This window comes from Neomonachus schauinslandi, chromosome 6, assembly GCF_002201575.2.
Source record: "Neomonachus schauinslandi chromosome 6, ASM220157v2, whole genome shotgun sequence".
Lineage (NCBI taxonomy): Eukaryota > Metazoa > Chordata > Mammalia > Carnivora > Phocidae > Neomonachus > Neomonachus schauinslandi.
In genome coordinates, this window is record NC_058408.1 from 54,671,384 (window position 1) to 54,689,656 (window position 18,273).

At 49.6% G+C, this 18,273-nt stretch overlaps 1 protein-coding gene across 1 annotated transcript; it reads left to right on the forward strand.

Moving 5' to 3' along the window:
- The first annotated feature begins 836 nt into the window (after positions 1-836).
- MYOC (myocilin) lies at positions 837-13,859 on the forward strand. Its single transcript, XM_021682635.1, has 3 exons — positions 837-1,509; positions 10,875-11,000; positions 12,516-13,859. The coding sequence occupies exons 1-3, from the start codon at positions 948-950 to the stop codon at positions 13,298-13,300; spliced, it is 1,473 nt and encodes a 490-aa protein (XP_021538310.1). The 5' UTR covers positions 837-947; the 3' UTR covers positions 13,301-13,859.
- Positions 13,860-18,273: the final 4,414 nt, after the last annotated feature.

Sequence of the window (18,273 nt, forward strand, 5' to 3'; positions counted from 1 at the left end):
ATGTATAGTTCAAATTTTAAAAGTATTTTGATAATAGTATTTCAATATCATGTGCTTCCTTTGCAGTCCTATATATTTTCTACATTTAAAAACACCTTCCTGAGAAGGGTTCCACAGATTTCATCCATGATGATGAAGGCGCTTTTGCTCACACGCACACACACACACACACACACTCACACACATGGTAAGAACTAGCCTCGAGGCTATCACTGACAAGGGTGCCTGATATGCTGGGACTGGAATTACAAAGTCCTCCCAAATACAAACCCACACTTGTTTTAAAGCTGGGGGCAAGGGAAGAATTCTGCTTCCAACTGCTTCTACAGGATTGCTGTTCCCTGAAGCCTGGTGGCATGCTGCCCCTGTATTCTGGCTGGCTGTTATTTGTCTGTCACTGCCACAGGGACAGAGGGACTATGTCTTAGGAATGTCTGCATCCCCGGTTTCTAGCACAGTCCACGATACAGAAGCAGGTCTCGATAGAGTTTGCAGAGTAAATGGAAATATAAACTAGAAATGAATCCTTGTTGAAATAGACATGCATGTGATCATGTTGGGTGAAGTGGGCCCTGTGTGAACGTGTGTGCACAAAATAGGGTGGGGATATAGGGAATATTGTAGGGATATGGGGTGCATAAAGTGAGACATTCTTTTTGAAAAGAAATTCCAAACAGACTTCTGGAATGTCATTTTCTAAGATGTTTTCTGGCCGTGTAAAAACAATTCCCCTGTGCGTGGCCCCGCCCAGCCTCACGTGACCACCTCTTGCTCCCCCCACGCAGGGGTGGCTCCCCAGTGTATATAAAGCTCTGTGCAGCCAAGGCATTAGCCAGCAGGGCCACCCATCTGGACGCCTCACAGGGTGGGAGAGCTTTCCCAGGGAAGGCTTGCCCAGTCTCTGCACTGAGGGCCTCTGTACCCATCACTGCAGTAGCAGGCCCAAGATGCCAGTTGCCCAGCTGCTACTTCTGGCCTGTCTTGTATGGGGTTTGGAGGCCAGGAGGGCCCAGCTCCAGAAGGCCAATGACCCGAGCGGCAGATGCCAGTATACCTTCAGTGTGGCCAGCCCCAGTGAGTCCAGCTGCCCCGAGCAGAGCCAGGCCACGTCAGCCATCCAGGACCTGCAGAGAGACAGCAGTGCCCAGCGGGCAGACCTGGAGTCCACCAAAGCCCGGCTCAGCTCCCTGGAGGGCGTCCTCCACCAGCTGGCCTTGGGCCAGGCTGCCGGGCCCTCACAGACGCACGAGGGGCTGCAGAGGGAGCTGGGCACCCTGAGAAGGGAGCGGGAACAGCTGGAGACCAAAACCAGGGAGCTGGAGGTGGCCTACAACAACCTCCTCCGCGACAAGTCAGCTCTGGAAGAAGAGAAGAGGCGACTGGAGGAAGAGAATGCGGATCTGGCCCAGAGGCTGGAAAGCAGAAGCCAGGAGGCAGAGAGGCTGAGAAAGGGCCAGTGTCCCCAGGCCCACAGCTCCTCTCAGGACGTGCCACCAAGCTCCAGGGAAGGTAAGAACGTGGGGTGAAGGGGCCCCCGAGTCCAGAAGGTGACATGGCTCATAGTGACCTGTTATGGACAGCCTGGGCTTGCCTTTCCTTGCCCTTTCCTCTCTCCCCGAGACTGTCCATCTAGCATGAGGCAGACGACTGAAGGAGGGCAAAGCAACCACTCTCACATATTACTAGTCATTTAGCTCCTGAGAGTTCCATTTGGGCTGGTGATTCCGAGTTCTTGTGCCTCCCATGATGGCTCCCCCAGTCATAGCAAAGTGCGAAATATAAGGACCAGGTGAGACGTATGTGTATATGATTAGTAGAAAGTTGCCAACTATCCTGCCTAGAAAACTACTCTTTTGTGAATCTTTGGAAATTGTGATTCCTACCTTTTGTTGTTAAAATGACCTCTATTTATGAGATAACAATAGATTTATGAAACCATGATAGATGGTAGGGTTTTTTTTTTTTTTTTTTTTAATGTGCTGTCTTGGCAAAATAAAGAGGTGGCAACCCCTTTGTCGGGTTCCTCACTATGTTGTTTGGGAAGTTTTCTTACTCTTTGCCCAATCGGAGAACCTCTGCTTTCAAGTCCCCAGGCCACTCCTTGAGGTGGCTCTTTCTAACTGAGACTCTCTTCCATTCATCCTGGTCTCTGCTCGAAGGTGAGTCCGTGCATGCGCACTGCGACAGGGGGCACTCTCTCTCCATTATTCGGGAGGATGGTATTTGTGTCACTTTTTGTGAAATTGTGCTCCCAAATATTCCCTGTTTCATAATTAGTTTTCTGATCAGGAAGAAACAAGTGAGCAAATCTGAACGCAGGACAGTTAGCCCAGACTCTTCAGAGACGTCAACATCATGAAAGAAAGACAAGGGGGTGGGGCTTGTTCTAGATTGTAGAAGGCTAAGGAGAAGTGGCGGCCAAATGCAATGCCTGGCTTTGGATTGGGTCTTACATCCAGGGGAGAAGAGCCACAGGGACAGGTTTGGAATCATTGAGGAAATTTGAAGATAGACCACCTCTTAGGTCCTATTATTGATTAATGCTCAGTTTCTTGGCTGAGAGATGATATCGTGGTTATGAAGCATATCCTTCTTCTAAGGAGACACAGACTCAAGTACTAGGGGGTAAGTTGTCAGAATGGCTGCAATTTACTTTCAAATGGTTCAACAAAGACTATAAATGTATCAAGAGTGACAGAAACAAAGGAAAAACAAATGTGGCAAAATATTAACAAATGGTGAATCTCAGTGATGAGCACACGGTGGGGGGGGTGCTTTATTATATGATTCTTTCAACTTTTCAAATGGTTTGGAAATCTTCAAAATAAAATGATTATTTTTTTAAAAGGGCTTTCTAGGGACACCTGGGTGGCTCAAATGGTTAAGCATCCGGCTCTTGACCTCAGCTCAAGTCTTGATCTTAGGGTCATGAGTTCAAGCTCCACGTAGGGCTCTGTGCTGGGCGTGGAGCCTACTTTAAAAAAAAAAAAAAAAAAGGCTTTCTACCCGAGAGGCAAAGTCTGCATGTAAATGAGACTGAAAAAACCCAAGAGTCCATGCCAGGGTATGACCTTGGACAAGTCACTTAACCTCTGCACCTTGGTTTCTTATCTGTTACGTGGTAATGAAAATTCCTCCTCTGAGTGATTTTTGTGGGGTTCAAATGAAATAACTCTTAAGTGTAAAGGATTTTTAAAAATCCTGTATTTCTATAGTTGGAAGAGACTCGATTCTAAATTTTACAACAAAGAAAAATAAGGTCTGAAGACACCAAGGGCCCCGGGAGGCACAATGATTGGTGGTGGCACGAAGATTTGTTGAACCTGAGTCTCTGAGCACAGATAAAAGAATCAGTATTAATAGAAACACAATGAAGCATTACTTATTTCAGACTGTTAAGTGATGGAGTCATATTCTCAACAAAAACCTGTGTGTGTGTGTGTGTGCGTGTGTGTGTGTGAAAACAGAGGCAACGTTTTGGTTTTTTTATTGTCCTGTGGTCATTTAACAAGACTTAGGGAATTTATTAGATGTGTTTTCTAATTTTACATTTCTTTTTCTTCTTTCTAGCTGCTCTACTTTTGAAATAAGGACAACAGCCCCTTAGAGTGAACTCCAAGCTTGGAAAGTCTTTTTAGCAATTTTTTTTTCCATGAGGAGGAATTACATTAGCCCAGGAATGTAGAGCTGCAGAGCCTCTGAGCCACTGGCTCGTTTTGTGCAGATGTGGAAACTGAGGCCCAGAGCTGGTCTGTGGCCACCTAGTCAGCTAGTGGCAGAGCCACTAATTCAGTCCCTCCCACCTGAGGTCCAGTGGCCCTTCAGGACCTTGAAGTGAGCTCTAGTTTATAGAACCTAAAGATAAAAGACAGAAAGTCTACCTTTAGTTTACTATTATTATTATTATTAAAGATTTTATTTTAAATAATCTCTACACCCAACGTGGGGCTCGAACTCACAACCCTGAGATCAAGAGTCATGTGCTCCACCAGCTGAGCCAGCCAGGCGCTCCAGGAAGGTTACATTTAAACATCAGGGAAAGAAACGTTTGGAACAAAAGATGGGCTTCAAGGTCCTAGATCTGAGGGTAAAGGGCTTTCTGGGCGACTGGAATTTAAGTGTGGGTGTGCTTCATGTAGGGGCAGCAAGAGCTGGGGGGCTGGGAGTGGAGGGAAGGGCTTAGTGAGGCTGCCTCCAGCAGAGGGAGGCCACAGAAGGTGGACTTTTTCTCACTCTGCCTGTCATTCAAACTGTCACCACCGCTGTCTTTATCATGTAATTGTTACCTAGAAAAAGGTCTCCTTAGAAACACAGAAATTCCTTGTTGATGTGTGTGTGTGTGTGTGTGTACACATGAGAGAATTGAGATAGTGTATATATATATAATTTTGTAGTAATCGCTTTGTAGCAAAATGTCTGGAAACCTATTAAGCCCATGGGGCACCTGGGTGGCTCAGTCGTTAAGCGTCTGCCTTCGGCTCAGGTCATGATCCCAGGGTCCTGGGATCGAGCCCCACATCGGGCTCCCTGCTCAGCGGGAAGCCTGCTTCTCCATCTCCCACTCCCCCTGCTTGTGTTCCCTCTCTTGCTGTCTCTCTCTGTCAAATAAGTAAATAAAATCTTAAAAAAAAAAAAAAAGCCTATTAAGCCCAAAGTAGAAAAATACAGATTACCAGATGATCTATCAGAGTTGGTTATCAGTGTCACAAGAGAAGCCCCTCTTTCCCTTTATCTGACCTCTACTTCAGATTAGTCCTCCTAGAGAACAGAGCCTGGGATGGGGGCTTGTGTGCAGTGGTATATGTGGGCAGGGAGCAGAAGCCAGGTTAGGGGAGCGTGAGTCAGGGAAGGAAGGGGAGCCAATAAGGAGTGGGGGGCATTCTCCAGTGGAGCCCCACAGTGGGTGGTGGAGGCTTGAGCCCACCACGCCCTTCTGGGGAGCTGTGTAAAATGCAGCGGAGGAAGGAAGCATTCAACCATACATCCGATACTCTGCTGGCCCAGGATCATCACGCCAGAGGGTTTATCCCACTTCCAGTTTGCACAGATGTGGGCACCAGGCTGGCTCTTGCAGAGAGCGAGAGAAGCCGGGGCAGGGCAGCTGAGGCAGGGTCGTCACAGGGGACATTGGCACAAGGCAGGTGGCCACACAATGACTGGGAAAAGGTGGGCAGGATATGAAGGAAGAGCACCAGAGGTGTTCAGTGCAAGTGCTGCAGATAATAATCTCTTGTGAGGGTTGCTATGCAGATTAGAAGTGCCGGCACAGGGTGGGCATGCAGTAAGTGGATCATAACTCTGAAGGGTTTCTTTTGCTTGAGCTGTGCTACTGTTTTAAAACATCATTTAATGATTAAAACATCAACACGTACATAACATTTTTGTAACACACATATTGATCCGAGAGACAGTACCCGGAGCAACACCCAGGACGTTAGTCTGCTAGCTAATCTTCGCTTTCCTGGGGAGTTTCTAGGTTAAGCTCTCTAGAATGTGTCTGCAAAGCAGAGGTAAGGGAGACAGGGCAGAGCATGCAGAAAATTTCCAAAATTTTGTAAGAGACATGAACTTTTCAACCACAGAAGGACTGAGTTTTAATAGAAACAAATAAAAGCTCTAAAAATATTTAGCTATTGGGTACAATACAGTCCGTAATATTTTCATAACCTCTTTTTGTTTTCACACCACAGAGTGAAATATGAGTGATTTTTAAACATTCCAGAGAAATTTTAATTTTGACACGTTTTTATTGAGGACGTTTCACGTATAGTTTGAGCTAAGAATACTGAGGCGAGTAACTTGGCCGAAGTCACACACCTGGTACAGGGCTGGCCCGACCTGGAAAGCTATGACTTGGGGCCCGATCCAGGCTCGTTCACACAACTGCTTCCCAGCCTTTGGGCTGTGTGCATCCTCTCCCACAGGCTTCTGTCCTCATGCCTCAGACCATTGCCAGGAGCTCCTGGCCCGCACAACCAAGAAGCAGCCAGCGGACTTGTCATCCACCCATCCCATCTGCCAACTGAGAAAGGGCCGTGCAGTGATTCCGAAAGCCATTCCCTGACAGTATGTTTCACTGTGGTTCTTGTTTACTCCAAAGACGGCACATGAGGTGTGCTTCCAGCAACCGCGAAGAAAGGCGGTGGGGGTGAGGCAGGGAGAGGGAGGGGAAGAGGGAGAGGCAGAGGCAGAGAGGAAGAGACAGGGAGAGGGAGGAAGAAAAGGAGCCCTGTGCAGAGCCGCGAGGGCCTCGGTGGCCCCAGGCAAGGAACTCTGCACCAGCCAGGCACCTGGTCCCTCTCCTTTGGCGGCCGGTCCCCGGGGGCACGGCCTGGGAGCTGTGTGCGCACGCGCAGCAGTGCGCCGGAATCCGAGCTCCGCTCCTGGAGTGGGTCACCCCCCAAAGTTCTGAGGCGCAAGTTGGAGGCTGTTGGGAAGCCTCAGGTAGCCCTCTGCGCCCAGTCAGGAGACAGAATCCACACGGCAAGTTAAGTCTTGTAAGTTATATATTAAAAATATAAAGAATGGAGTTCGATGAAAGAGCAACTATAAGTAAACTCCACACGGCACCCCAGGGCCGAGGGAAGGTCCCAGAGGAAGGACAAACTTGGAAGGGGGTCAGGCCTCACTGAGGAAGGGGAGGTGCAGCCCAGCGGAGAGCGGAGAAGCTGGAGAGCTTCTCCAGGCTGGAGCTGGAACGGCCACCTCCCGAGGGCGACCGGCAGCCTGCGGCGTGGACACAGTGGAGGCAGGGACGGGCTGCGCGAGGGGGGCCTGCAGGGGAGGCCGGCTGAGCACGGGGTCCCTGTGCAGGGACTCTGGGTTCCGTGTTGACAGGGCTGTGGAAAGGTTATGGCCAGGCTGTGGCTGCAAGGTCACAGAGGAACCACGTCTTGGACCCGTGGCTGGGGCAGGGCTCCACCCGATGTCCTCGCGCTCACACTGCCAACCCAGTCCCCGGGGGCTACTGCCGCGGACCGTCCTCCCACAGTGTCCCTCCAGCGCCCTCTACCGAGAAAGCTTGACATCGTGCCCACTTTACAGGAGAAATCCTTGTTTTTCGGAAAGCATCTAGGGAAGGATGCATTTGGCACCAAGAGGCAATTAATTTATAACTGACAAACTTCCCCCACCACAGGTTGGAAAGTTTTGCAACTGCCATGGCCTTGGCAGACTTGGCTCAAGTCCTAGTCCCATCACTAACTAACTGTGTGACCTTAGGCAAGTTACTTAACCTCTCTGAGCCTGTTTCCTCTTTGGCAAAATGAAGATAATATCGTCCACGTCAGGACTGTTATGTGGAATAGAGGTGATACGCACAGGACCTGAATCATAGGAGGCACTAATAATTAAATTAGTGGCAGACTGCAATCCTAAAGCCTTTTTCTATTTCTTTAAAAGTTGTGAAGATATCAGATCACATAAATAGTTTCTATGAAACTGCTTTGAAATGTGGAAAGAGCCATAAGTACCTGCTAATCGTGTCTTTTCACAAAGGATCTGTTTTCAGTACTTCAATATTTTAGTGATCTTCAGGGAAGTCACCCCGGAAAATGCTGGTCTGGGTTTGTTTTCCCCACTTTCTTTATCCCTTCTGTGGCTAAAGTGGGCATTTTTCTTAATTTTCTTCTCATTGATTTGCAGGTGTGTACCCTGACTCTTCTCAGTATATATCTATTTCTCAGTAAGTCACTAAGCTCCATGATCATCCTAGCCACAGTCACAGAATAAAATAATGTTCATCAGGTGCACAGAAGAAGGAGCTGGTACAGGGGAGGCCCTTGTATGGCAACTGTGGGTCCTGGAGCTGAAGGGCAGGGAACTGGGCTGGGGCAAGGGAATCCTCTAGAAGTTTTGTAGAAATGCCACTGCAGTATTTCTCACCTCACATTGCCTAAAACTTGCTCCGATATCCTGAGAATTAATTGAAACAATTAAAGCAGTTTGAATTATTCAGAGGAAAGGTACCAAGGAAAAGAAACAGCTCACCTCCGGGAGTTTGCTCAATGACCTGCTTTTGAGAACTTGCCCTGCCAGGTGTTGCCGCGTATTTGAGCCTCTGCTCAGTGTGGGAGCCTGGGCAGGCAAGGCAGGGGTGGGTTGCTCCTGATAGCCAGGGGTCGAGGCTCTGTCATTATGTTTTAGGCCTAAGACAAGGCGTGGAGACGGGAGAGGCAGACGGAGAGGGTGAAGGCCTGCACTCCAGGAAGCAGGGATGGTTACAAACAGCTTTGCTCGCCCCTTGTAGGGGAAGGGGGTCCCTCACTCTTACCTTTTCCTGGCAGCACGGAAGAGCAGGGAACCTCGGGCACCCCGCCTCTGCCATGCCGACCACCAGTCAGCACCAATTCCCGGGAGAGGAGGACGGTGGTCGTGAGTGTCCTCAGTTGGTCTAGGGAACCTCCATCTGACCTAGTGAATCAGCCTCTGCCCTGGGTACCTACCCCCCTTAGGTCGAGGCAATCTTCAGAGTGAGGAGCAGAGGAGTCTTCTCGCCTCCACAGATTTTCAGGCAGACAGAAGGAGATTCAGGGAAGCAAATGAATTTCCTAGGACCCTCCAGGAGCCATTTGAATTGTCCAAGGGGTCCTTATTCCCAAAGCAGCCTAGAATGAACCCACATTACTCCTCAGCGAGAGGACTTTGCCAGAACATGAACTCCTCAAGGGGACCATGGACCAACTGTAATTATTCACCTTGTATGTCCACACCTTGCACAACTTTGCACCGGTAGGTGTTCCATAGGGGCTGGCTATTTAGGTGGGTGGACAGCTCCCCAAGGCTGGGGAGACTGAAGACGTGCCATGTCCCTGGAGGTATTCCTGATCGCCCCTGGAGTTTGGGGCTCACATCTAGAACGTCCTCAGTTGGTTACACATTTTGGCTTAAGGGTCTTAACTGCTCATGCAGCCCACTCGGGACTGAGGGACATCCCAGGGTGGAAGGACGCACCCCCTCCAGGCCTGTCACTCCTGGGGAGGCCAGTTAACACCGGGCAGAGAGCTCTGCAGCGGGCAGCCCACACAAGCCTGAGAGCTTCTTAGCTGGATAGGAAATGTTCTCTACCTCCTTCTAGTACTGTGCATTGAAGCTAAATACCAGCAACTATAAGAGGTACCTGAGTCCAGACATGTGAAAATGTGAAAAAATGTGTGTGGCTTAAAATTGATGACGTGTGTAGCCGGAGGGGTTCAGTGTTCCATTGTCAGCTTCTTTGCCTGCGAGGTTAAATTTAGCAAAGTGAAGCAAACACATGATAGGAGACAGAACATCTTCCTCACCTTCTCGGCTGTGCAGGAGCCCAGCCCCAGGCACTGACTGCCCTTGGGGACCGTGACACAGGAATCCTGAGTGGGGAGCCAGGTCACTCAAGGGGCAGAGAGCTGACTGAGATGGCCAGCAAGAGAAAAGGCCAATGTTTCAAGCATATCTTTTTATTCTGAGGCTTTGACGTCTGGGCCTCGCAGGGTTAGCTGATTCCTGGAGATCCTGTATGACTCACCTGCCAGCACGCCTTTCGCAGGCACACCCACCGACCCATAGCCCACGCCCCGCCCGGCCTCCACACCCACGCCCCGCCTCCACGCCCCGCCCCACTTTCACGCCCCGCCTCCGTGGGCTCTGGCTCTCACACTCAAGGCCACTGTCCACCTGCCCGCATCACCTCAGAGCCGGGGACCAACTAGGGACAGCCCCATGCCCCAGAGCCTGCTGAAATTATTCACATTAGCCAATCCTAAGCCTGCTTACCCGGCCTCACCCGTTCCTTCCCACAGGAAAAACAATAAAGGTTCTTGCCCATGTTTCCCCTCCTGCCTGAGTGACCCTGGTGCTGCCCCATGTGGCCCCTATGGCGTGGGTGTCCTTGGGAGTAGTGAGTATAACAGACTATCTTCTCATTAGCTGTCAACTCCTGATCTGTTGGCCTCATCATACCTGAATCATAAACCTACATTTTAAAACAGCTAAGCCTGTTCCTCGTGGCTTTTGCTTTTTCCTTGTATTCAAGGACTCTTGTATAAGCCTAATCCTAAACCCAAGTAGCGAAGTGTGACAAAGTGTGGTAACTTCATGTCTAACTGGTGTCCTCCACACCCCTTCCCTCAACGTGCGCAACCCCCACCCTAGCCCGCGAATTCTTGTAGGAATTCCGCACACTCTGTCCTTGTCCAAAACTGGTCTCAGAAAGGAATCTGACAGAGTATTTCAGTTGAGCATGTAAAGCTGAATACGTTACCTCTCACAGGAACATTTGCATCATGACAGGGGAAAGAACCTTATGTCATGCAGGGAATCATTAATTGTTGAATTTCGGGCATCCCGAAGATGGTGAAGACCTTCTCAATATCCCTGAATCACACCTCACCTGCTCATAAATTAGGGAATTATTTTAATTGTGTACAAGTTTATTTTATTTTGAATACCCTATTCTGTGCAAGGCACATCGCTATGCAATTTATTATTTGTGAGCTTTTTGTTATGGGAATTTTTCAAACATTCACAAAAGTAGAGAGAACAAGAACCCCAGTGTACCCATCACCAAGTTCCAACAGTTGTCCGCCAAATCCGATCTTGTTTTATCTCCACCTCAATGCTACATATTTATTATCTTTTTTAAAAATCTTCTTTTAAAGTTTTATTTATTTAGGTTATCTCTACACCCATCTACACCCAACATGGGGCTTGAACTCATGACCCCAAGATCAAGAGTCACATGCTCTTCTGACTGAGCCAGCCAGACCCCTACATATTTATTGTCTTAAAACAAATCCCAAACCATCATATCTTTGGAAGTCTATTTAAATACCATCCTCAGCATAGTCCTTGGGCCATTTTTCCTCATACTACAAGTTTGTCTCTTTCTTTTAATATAGTTTCTAAATGGAATGTGGAGACCGTGAACTTCCAGGAACTGAAGTCAGAGTTAACTGAGGTTCCTGCTTCCCGAATCCTGAAGGAGAGTCCATCTGGCCATCCCGAGAATGAGGAGGGAGACCCTGGTATGAAGTTAAATTTCTTCCCTTTTGTACACACATGGTCTTTATCTGTGACTGTTCTGTGTTCAGAGTTGGTCAGCCCGCTTTGCGGGGAGGGCGGACCACTGGTCAGCCTTGGCAGCGAGGCAGGGAAGGGGGAGAGGAAGAGCCCCTCTCTGCTCCCTTTCCAGAGCACGCGGGCAGGATGTCGGCCTTTCCTAGCAAAGCCCTGTATCTCACTCACCACCCACTTGGGGATGGTGGGCTCAGCTGGGCTGCACTGGGGAAGAGGAGAGATGGGTTTATTTCACCCACTTGATTGCCACATAGAAATTCATTACATTTTTTAGTAGATACTTCATATCTTTCTTTATCTTAGGGCCAGAGGGATGCACCATCTCAGCACATAGCACATACTCAGAAAAGGTATCTTTTCTGAACTTGGGTACTGAGGAGAAGTACAGGTGCCCCTCTCCAAAGTGTTCCCTGAAAGCCAGACTTAAGGCAGGCTGTGGTTTTCAGAAACTGTGACTATCCATGTTATTAACAATTATTCCCAGCTGAAGATCATGCATGCAATGGGGACGTTTTGAAGTCTTCAAAAAACAATTCCCTGAGATATGAGCAGCAAAGACTCCCCACCTTCTACAAGGAAAGTGAAGAAAAAAAAAAAAGCACAGAAATCTGTTGTGTTTATTTCAGCTAAATCTAAATTTTCAACCATCTCTTCATTACATTTTAAAAATTATGTTCGGGTTTTATTGTATTAAAATGGTGCCTTTATGTGGCCCATCAGTTTAGGCTTGAAGAACTTTGTTTTACAGAGTTTCTTATAATGACTAGATTTTTGTTTCATTTTTATTTTTTAAAGATTTTATTTATTTATTTGAGAGAGAGAGGGAGAGCACGCACAAGAAGGGGAGGGGAGGAAGGGGCAGAAGGAGAAGGAGAAGCAGACTCCCTGCTGAGGAAGGAGCCCAACTCGGGGCTCGATCCCAGAGTCCTGAGATCATGACCTGAGCGGAAGGCAGACACCCAACCGACTGAGCCACCCAGGTGCCCGTTTCATTTAAAAAAATGAAGTAAATCAGACATGAAAGTCATAAAAAGTAGCATAATGGACACCTGTGAGTTCCTGCCTGGCTTCAATCAAATATTAGAAATACAGTTTGAAGCTCTCTGTGCAGCCTTCCTCTTTACAACTGATACTGAAAAGGGGAAGTTCAATTCATATGACATTTTGATCACATAATACTTCCTGGGCATTTACTCTCTACCAAGTACATAACATGTATAATTCCATTTAACATTTACAACATCCCTACTACCCCAAAACACTATCCCCTCTACCAGTGACCAAGCCGAGGTCGAGGGGGCTGAGGGACCTGAACGTCACCCAGTCAGCGGAGGGCAGAGCCTGACCTTAACCCCAGACGCTCCGTCTCCGGGGTTCTGGCTTTCACCGGCTCTGCCACGCGGCCACGGGGCGGAAAGATGGTGGAAAGCGTTCTGGGTTATGCGTGTCTTTAATTCCCCCAGGATGCGGAGAACTGGTTTGGGTAGGAGAGCCGCTCACCCTGAGGAGAGCTGAAACGATCGCGGGCAAGTACGGCGTGTGGATGAGAGACCCGGAGCCCGCCTACCCGCACACCCTGGAGACCACGTGGAGAATCGACACGGTGGGCACGGACATCCGGCAGGTGTTCGAGTACGACCGCGTCCCGCAGTTCCTGCAGGGCTACCCGTCCAAGGTGCACGTGCTGCCGCGGCCGCTGGAGAGCACGGGCGCCGTGGTCTACCGGGGCAGCCTCTACTTCCAGGGCGCCGAGTCCAGAACGCTGGTGCGCTACGAGCTGACCACCGAGGCCGTGAAGGCTGAGAAGGAGCTGCCGGGGGCCGGCTACCACGGGCAGTTCCCCTATTCGTGGGGCGGCTACACGGACATCGACCTGGCTGTGGACGAGACGGGCCTCTGGGTCATCTACAGCACGCAGGGGGCCAAAGGCGCCATCGTCCTCTCCAGACTGAACCCAGAGAGTCTGGCCCTTGAACAGACCTGGGAGACTAACATCCGGAAGCAGTCGGTGGCCAACGCCTTCCTCATCTGCGGCCGCCTGTACACCGTCAGCAGCTACTCGTCGCCGGATGCCACGGTCAACTTCGCCTACGACACGGCCACGGGGCGCAGCAAGGCCCTGAGCGTCCCCTTCAAGAACCGCTACAAATACAGCAGCATGGTGGACTACAACCCCCTGGAGAAGAAGCTCTTCGCCTGGGACAACTTCAACATGGTCACCTACGACATCAGGCTCTCCAAGATGTGAAAAGCCTCTGGCATCAGGAAAGGCAGCCGGACACGATGGTTAGGGCTCCTGGGGGAGAGCCCGCCCACCAAAGCCCCTGCAGCTCTTCTCTGCGTTCTCAGCTTTCATTATTCACCCAGAAGAATGTGCGTGGGCCCCAGGTCTGCGGGTGTGGGACTAGCAGTCCGGGGGGAGGGGGTGTGGTTAGACGGTGTCCCAGTTGATGGGCTCGTCCTCGGTCAGCTCTTAAAGGGCTGTGTAAACGAAATAGTGCAAGTTCTGTGGTGAGTTGGGGCCAAAGTTATAAGGCATAGTAGTCTCTTCATGGAAACCACAAGGCTTTTTATAAAAGGCCCTCACTGGCTAAAAATGTGTGGAGAAGAGCTCCGGCGAAACAGCTTGCCCCACATGGCACCCAGGGTCATCCCCGCATGCTGGGGACATGGTTACCCCACACCACAGTTAGAAGAAGAGGAGCAGCTCCTGTGGCCACCGTCTGTATGGTGGGCTTCTAATGCTTTACGTAGCGTCCAGTGGGGCATAGCCTTTGCCCTGTGAAATAAAGCCATCTTACATACTATCCTCCTTGAACTTTGTGGGCTACTTTGCTTACGAGAAGAGTATTGATTAAGGCCATCAGATAATTCCTTTTGGTTGGGAGCTGTGATTGCAGGACTCTAACAGTGTGGGGTGTGTGTGTGTGTGTGTGTGTGTGTGTGTGTGACTGAGAGGCCTGTGCCCAGTTTTGCGGTGCTGCCCAGGACGACCCCAGGCCAAGAGTGGAACCCACCCCTCCGCATCCCCAAATCCTGGTGCTCTTGGTTCTTCCCAAACCATCTTATCTTTCCCCAACTCACCCTCTCTTCACCCTGGCTGCGTGTTGGTTCTTTCTGGTTGTCCTGGGCTTGAGTTCCATAAACTACAACCCCAGGTGAGCAGACCTGACCCCATTGGTTTTTAGTAACTGGACTTGCTATCTTGAGGTGCCACCATTCCTAGCAGGAGAACACTTTGTCTTGCCAATTCAGCTTGGACTCTGTCCCATTAGCATGTTTTCAGTCCGTTCAGGTTTCTCCTCTTCCCCGGGCTCCTCCAGGTGACATCTGTGCTCAAGAGAAGCCAGGGCCCTTGGGCGAGGAGAGAGAGGTGTCCAGGCCTGAGATTCTTCCCACACCTGGTCTCAGTTACCAGTGCAGCCTCCAGCATTTGCTGCTGACACGCTCGTCTCCGCGTCCGGTTCCGGCTCGGGTGACTTCTGCGTCCTGGAGGCCAGCTCCAGCAGGCTGCTGCTTTTCCCTAGCCTGGTCTGTGTGCCCTCAGGAGCTCGCGTACACCACAGGAAACTCGGGGTGCTCAGGCCCTCTCTGCTAGATCGGTCTTGGGCCCCTTCCACTCCTCTGCTGGTGCGGGGGCCACTTCCCTTAGAACCTCACCACCTACACAGGGTTCACCTGGAAGCAAGAACAAGTAGCTTCTGCCTTCTCATGCCCCAAACCTTTTGCAACACAAAGGCCTGACAAGAATTCTCTAGAATCTAAGCTCTCTTTTTCTCTCCTTTTTCCTGGCTTCCCCGAGACTTCATGCAGACCGCAGGGAGGCCACAGTCGAGCCCTTTTCCTGTTTTCTTCTCAAACCTTGTTCACAGGACCAGGGCTCAGTCTTTTGATTTCCAAGAGAACCAGCACTTCAACCTCAAAACCTTGACTTTAAAGACAAATCTCTGTATCATGAGTTCTAAAAAGTGTACTTTGGAAAACAAAACCCAGAACATAACGTTTCTTCCCCCCTGAGAGTCAATCCTCATAGAGGCTATGTGCGCCAAGTGTGAGCCTGAAGAGGCTGAGATGTCTCTCCACAGGCGTATTCATCTGCTTAGGCCACCGTAACAAAGGGCATGGATGGGGTGGCTAAAACAACAGAAATTTATTCTCTTGCAGTTCTGAAGGCTACAAGTCTGAGATCGAGGTGTCAGCAGGGTTGTGTCTTCTGAGGCCTCCCTTCTTGGCTTGTAGAGGGCTGCCTTCTCCCTGAGTCTCCACACGGTCCTCCTTCTGTGTGCGTCTGTGCCCTAATTTCCTCTTTTTTAAGAACAGCAGTCAAATTGGAATAGGGCCTACCCCCCAGTGACACAATTTTACTGCGATTACCTCTTTAAAGGTCTTATCTCCAAAGACGGTCACCTTCTGAGGTACTAGAGGTTAAAACTTCGACATACGAATCTGGGTTGGTGGGGGGGACGCCATTCAGTCCGTACCAGCTGGATATCACCGTTGCACCCCACTGATAGCAGGCTTTTAAAGCCTAGAAGCCCCAGAAGTAGGAATGCATGAGCTCATTCACCCTCTGAGCACCTGTAGCTGTCAGGTGTTCGAATGAGAAGTGGAAGATGAGGAGACAGCTTTGGGTGAGGAGGCAGGCCGTCACAGCTCATAAGCGGGTGAGGCGAATCCTCACACAGACCAGCCCATGGCTCCTTTTCTTTCCCTCTGTCAGCTTCTGCCTCTGGCTTTGGGATGGAAGAAGAGAGTGAACGAAGGAGGGAAGAAGGAAATCTTTCTGCACTTAGCTTCTAGGATATTAGACTCCCCCTACATCACTGATCGCTCCTTTTGGTTTCTCTAGCTGGTTCCTCTTTTCAGCCCGTATTAGTCAGGGTTCTCCAGAGAAACAGAACCAGTAAGAGATGTAGATATAGATATGAAAAGAGATTTAGTAAGAGGAACTGGCTCATGCCAATTGTAGAAGCTGAGAAGTCCCACGATCTGCCTTCTGGAAGCTGGAGACCCAGTAGTCTGATGGTGTAATTCAGTCCGAGTCCAAGGGCTTGAGAACTGGGGGGAGCTCTTGGCATAAACCCCAGTGTAGGGGCAGGGAAGACAGATGTCCCTGCTCAAGCAGGCAAGCAGGAGGCAGAGGGGGTGAACTCCTCCTTCCTCCAGCTTTTGGCTCTATTTAGGCCCTACGTGGGTTGAACGATGCCCACCCACACTGGGAAAGGCAGTCTACTTTACTGAGTCCACAGATTCAAAGGCTAATTTCATCTAGAGACACCCTCACATCACACCCACAAACAGAGTCTCATCCGGGCACCCCTGGGGCCAATTTGACACACAAAACTCACGATCACATCACCTCAACCTCTTTTTTTTTTAAAGATTTTATTTATTTATGGGGCGCCTGGGTGGCTCAGTTGGTTGAGCGACTGCCTTCGGCTCAGGTCATGATCCTGGAGTCCTGGGATCGAGTCCCGCATCGGGCTCCCTGCTCAGCACGGGGTCTGCTTCTCCCTCTGCCCTCTTCCCTCTCGTGCTCTCTGTCTCTCATTCTCTCTCTCTCAAATAAATAAATAAAATCTTTAAAAAAAAAGATTTTATTTATTTATTTGAGAGAGAGAAAAAAAGAGAGGATGAGCAGGAGGAAGGGCAGAGGGAGAAGCAGACAACCCGCTGAGGAGGGATCCCAGGACCCTGGGATCATGACCTGAGCTGAAGGCAGATGCTTAACCGACTGAGCCACCCAGGCGTCCCTAGCCTCAACCTCTTAAGGTTAAAGTGCTTCGGGGCTCAACGGTCTCCTCCTTACCTGCTCATTCTTCTGGTCTCACCTAGCATCATGGCTCTGAATGCCGCATCTATGTTGATAACCCCCAAATTTATACCTCCAGCCCACACCTTACTCCTAAACTCCAGATTCATATATTTATTTGCACACTTGACCTTTCCGCTTAAATGTCTCTTAGGCGGGGGCACCTGACTGGCTCTGTTAGTGGAATGTGCAACTCTTGATCTCATGGTTGTGAGTTTGAGCTCCACATTGGGTGTAGAGATTACTTAAAAATAAAATCTTAAAAAAATGTCTATGAGGCATATCCAATCAGCAAAACTAGAATTTCTGAGTTTCTCTACCTCACCCTGGTCATACCTGCCAAATCTGCTCTTCTTGGAGCTGGTAGAAACTCCATTCCCCTAGTTGCTGAGGCCAAAATTGGAGTCATCCTTCACTCCTTGCTCTCAAACCCCACATCCAATCCATCAGAGACTCTTGTTGGTTCCATCTTCGAGTACATCTGTGCAGAATCTGACCACATTTCTCACCTCACCAACGGCTCTTTGCTCAGATTCCCGTTGTCTTTTTCTGGATTGCTACACGGCCTCTCAAGTGCTTCTGCTCCTTGCCCCCAGACAGCCTACTCACCATCGCGGCCAGAATGGCCCCCTTAAAATACAAGCCAGAATGTGCCTCTCTGCTCCAGAAAACCCCGCATGGCCTCCCATCTCAAAGTCAGAGTCCTTACAAAGTCCCCCATGATGTTTCCCCCACCCCTGTGACTTCAACTTTTATTCATGTCCCCGACTCCCTCCACTCCAGCCGGGCCACACGGGCCTGCTCACTCTCCTCTGAATGCTCCAGGCACACTCTGGTCTCGCGCCCTTTGCGCTGGCTCTTCCCTCTGCCCAGATGTCCACACACCTAACTTCCTCTTCAGTCTACTCAACTGTCACCTTCCTAGGAGGCTGACCCATACCACCCTATTTAAAATTGCAGCTGACGTGCTGTTTCGTTGGCGACTTCCAACCTTCCTGACCCTGTCTGATTATTTCAGAATTTCCTTTCCATTACATTTATCGTCTCCTGACATATGGTATAATCCACTGATTTTAAATTGTCTATACTTTTCATCACACTTCCCTCTCTGGAATGTTGTGGAAAGTCATTGAGAAGACATGACTGCCAGTTGACATGTGAGCTGGATGCTGGCAACTGGAGGCTCCTTACCCCCTCCCCGTCCTTGGATGTGGGTTCCCCTTGTCTTTCCTGCCCCTAGAGGCTGAGAGAGTCTTCTCTATTACAAGAGCTATGTTTTTTAACAACTATGTAACTTTTGTATACATAAAATTTCATGGGGAAAAACTGTCAAATAAGAAGTGATGCTAAACTCTCTCTAAGCTATAGTTGTATGAAATTTCTAAAATCCGATATGTCCTGGTATAATG

Bases quoted from the DNA above. Each gene is read 5' to 3' on its own strand.
- MYOC (XM_021682635.1), top strand. From the start codon at position 948: ATGCCAGTTGCCCAGCTGCTACTTCTGGCCTGTCTTGTATGGGGTTTG. The intron at 1,510-10,874 runs GTAAGAACGTGG...CTTTTAATATAG, and splicing joins GCCACCAAGCTCCAGGGAAG to TTTCTAAATGGAATGTGGAG. The intron at 11,001-12,515 runs GTATGAAGTTAA...TAATTCCCCCAG, and splicing joins GAATGAGGAGGGAGACCCTG to GATGCGGAGAACTGGTTTGG.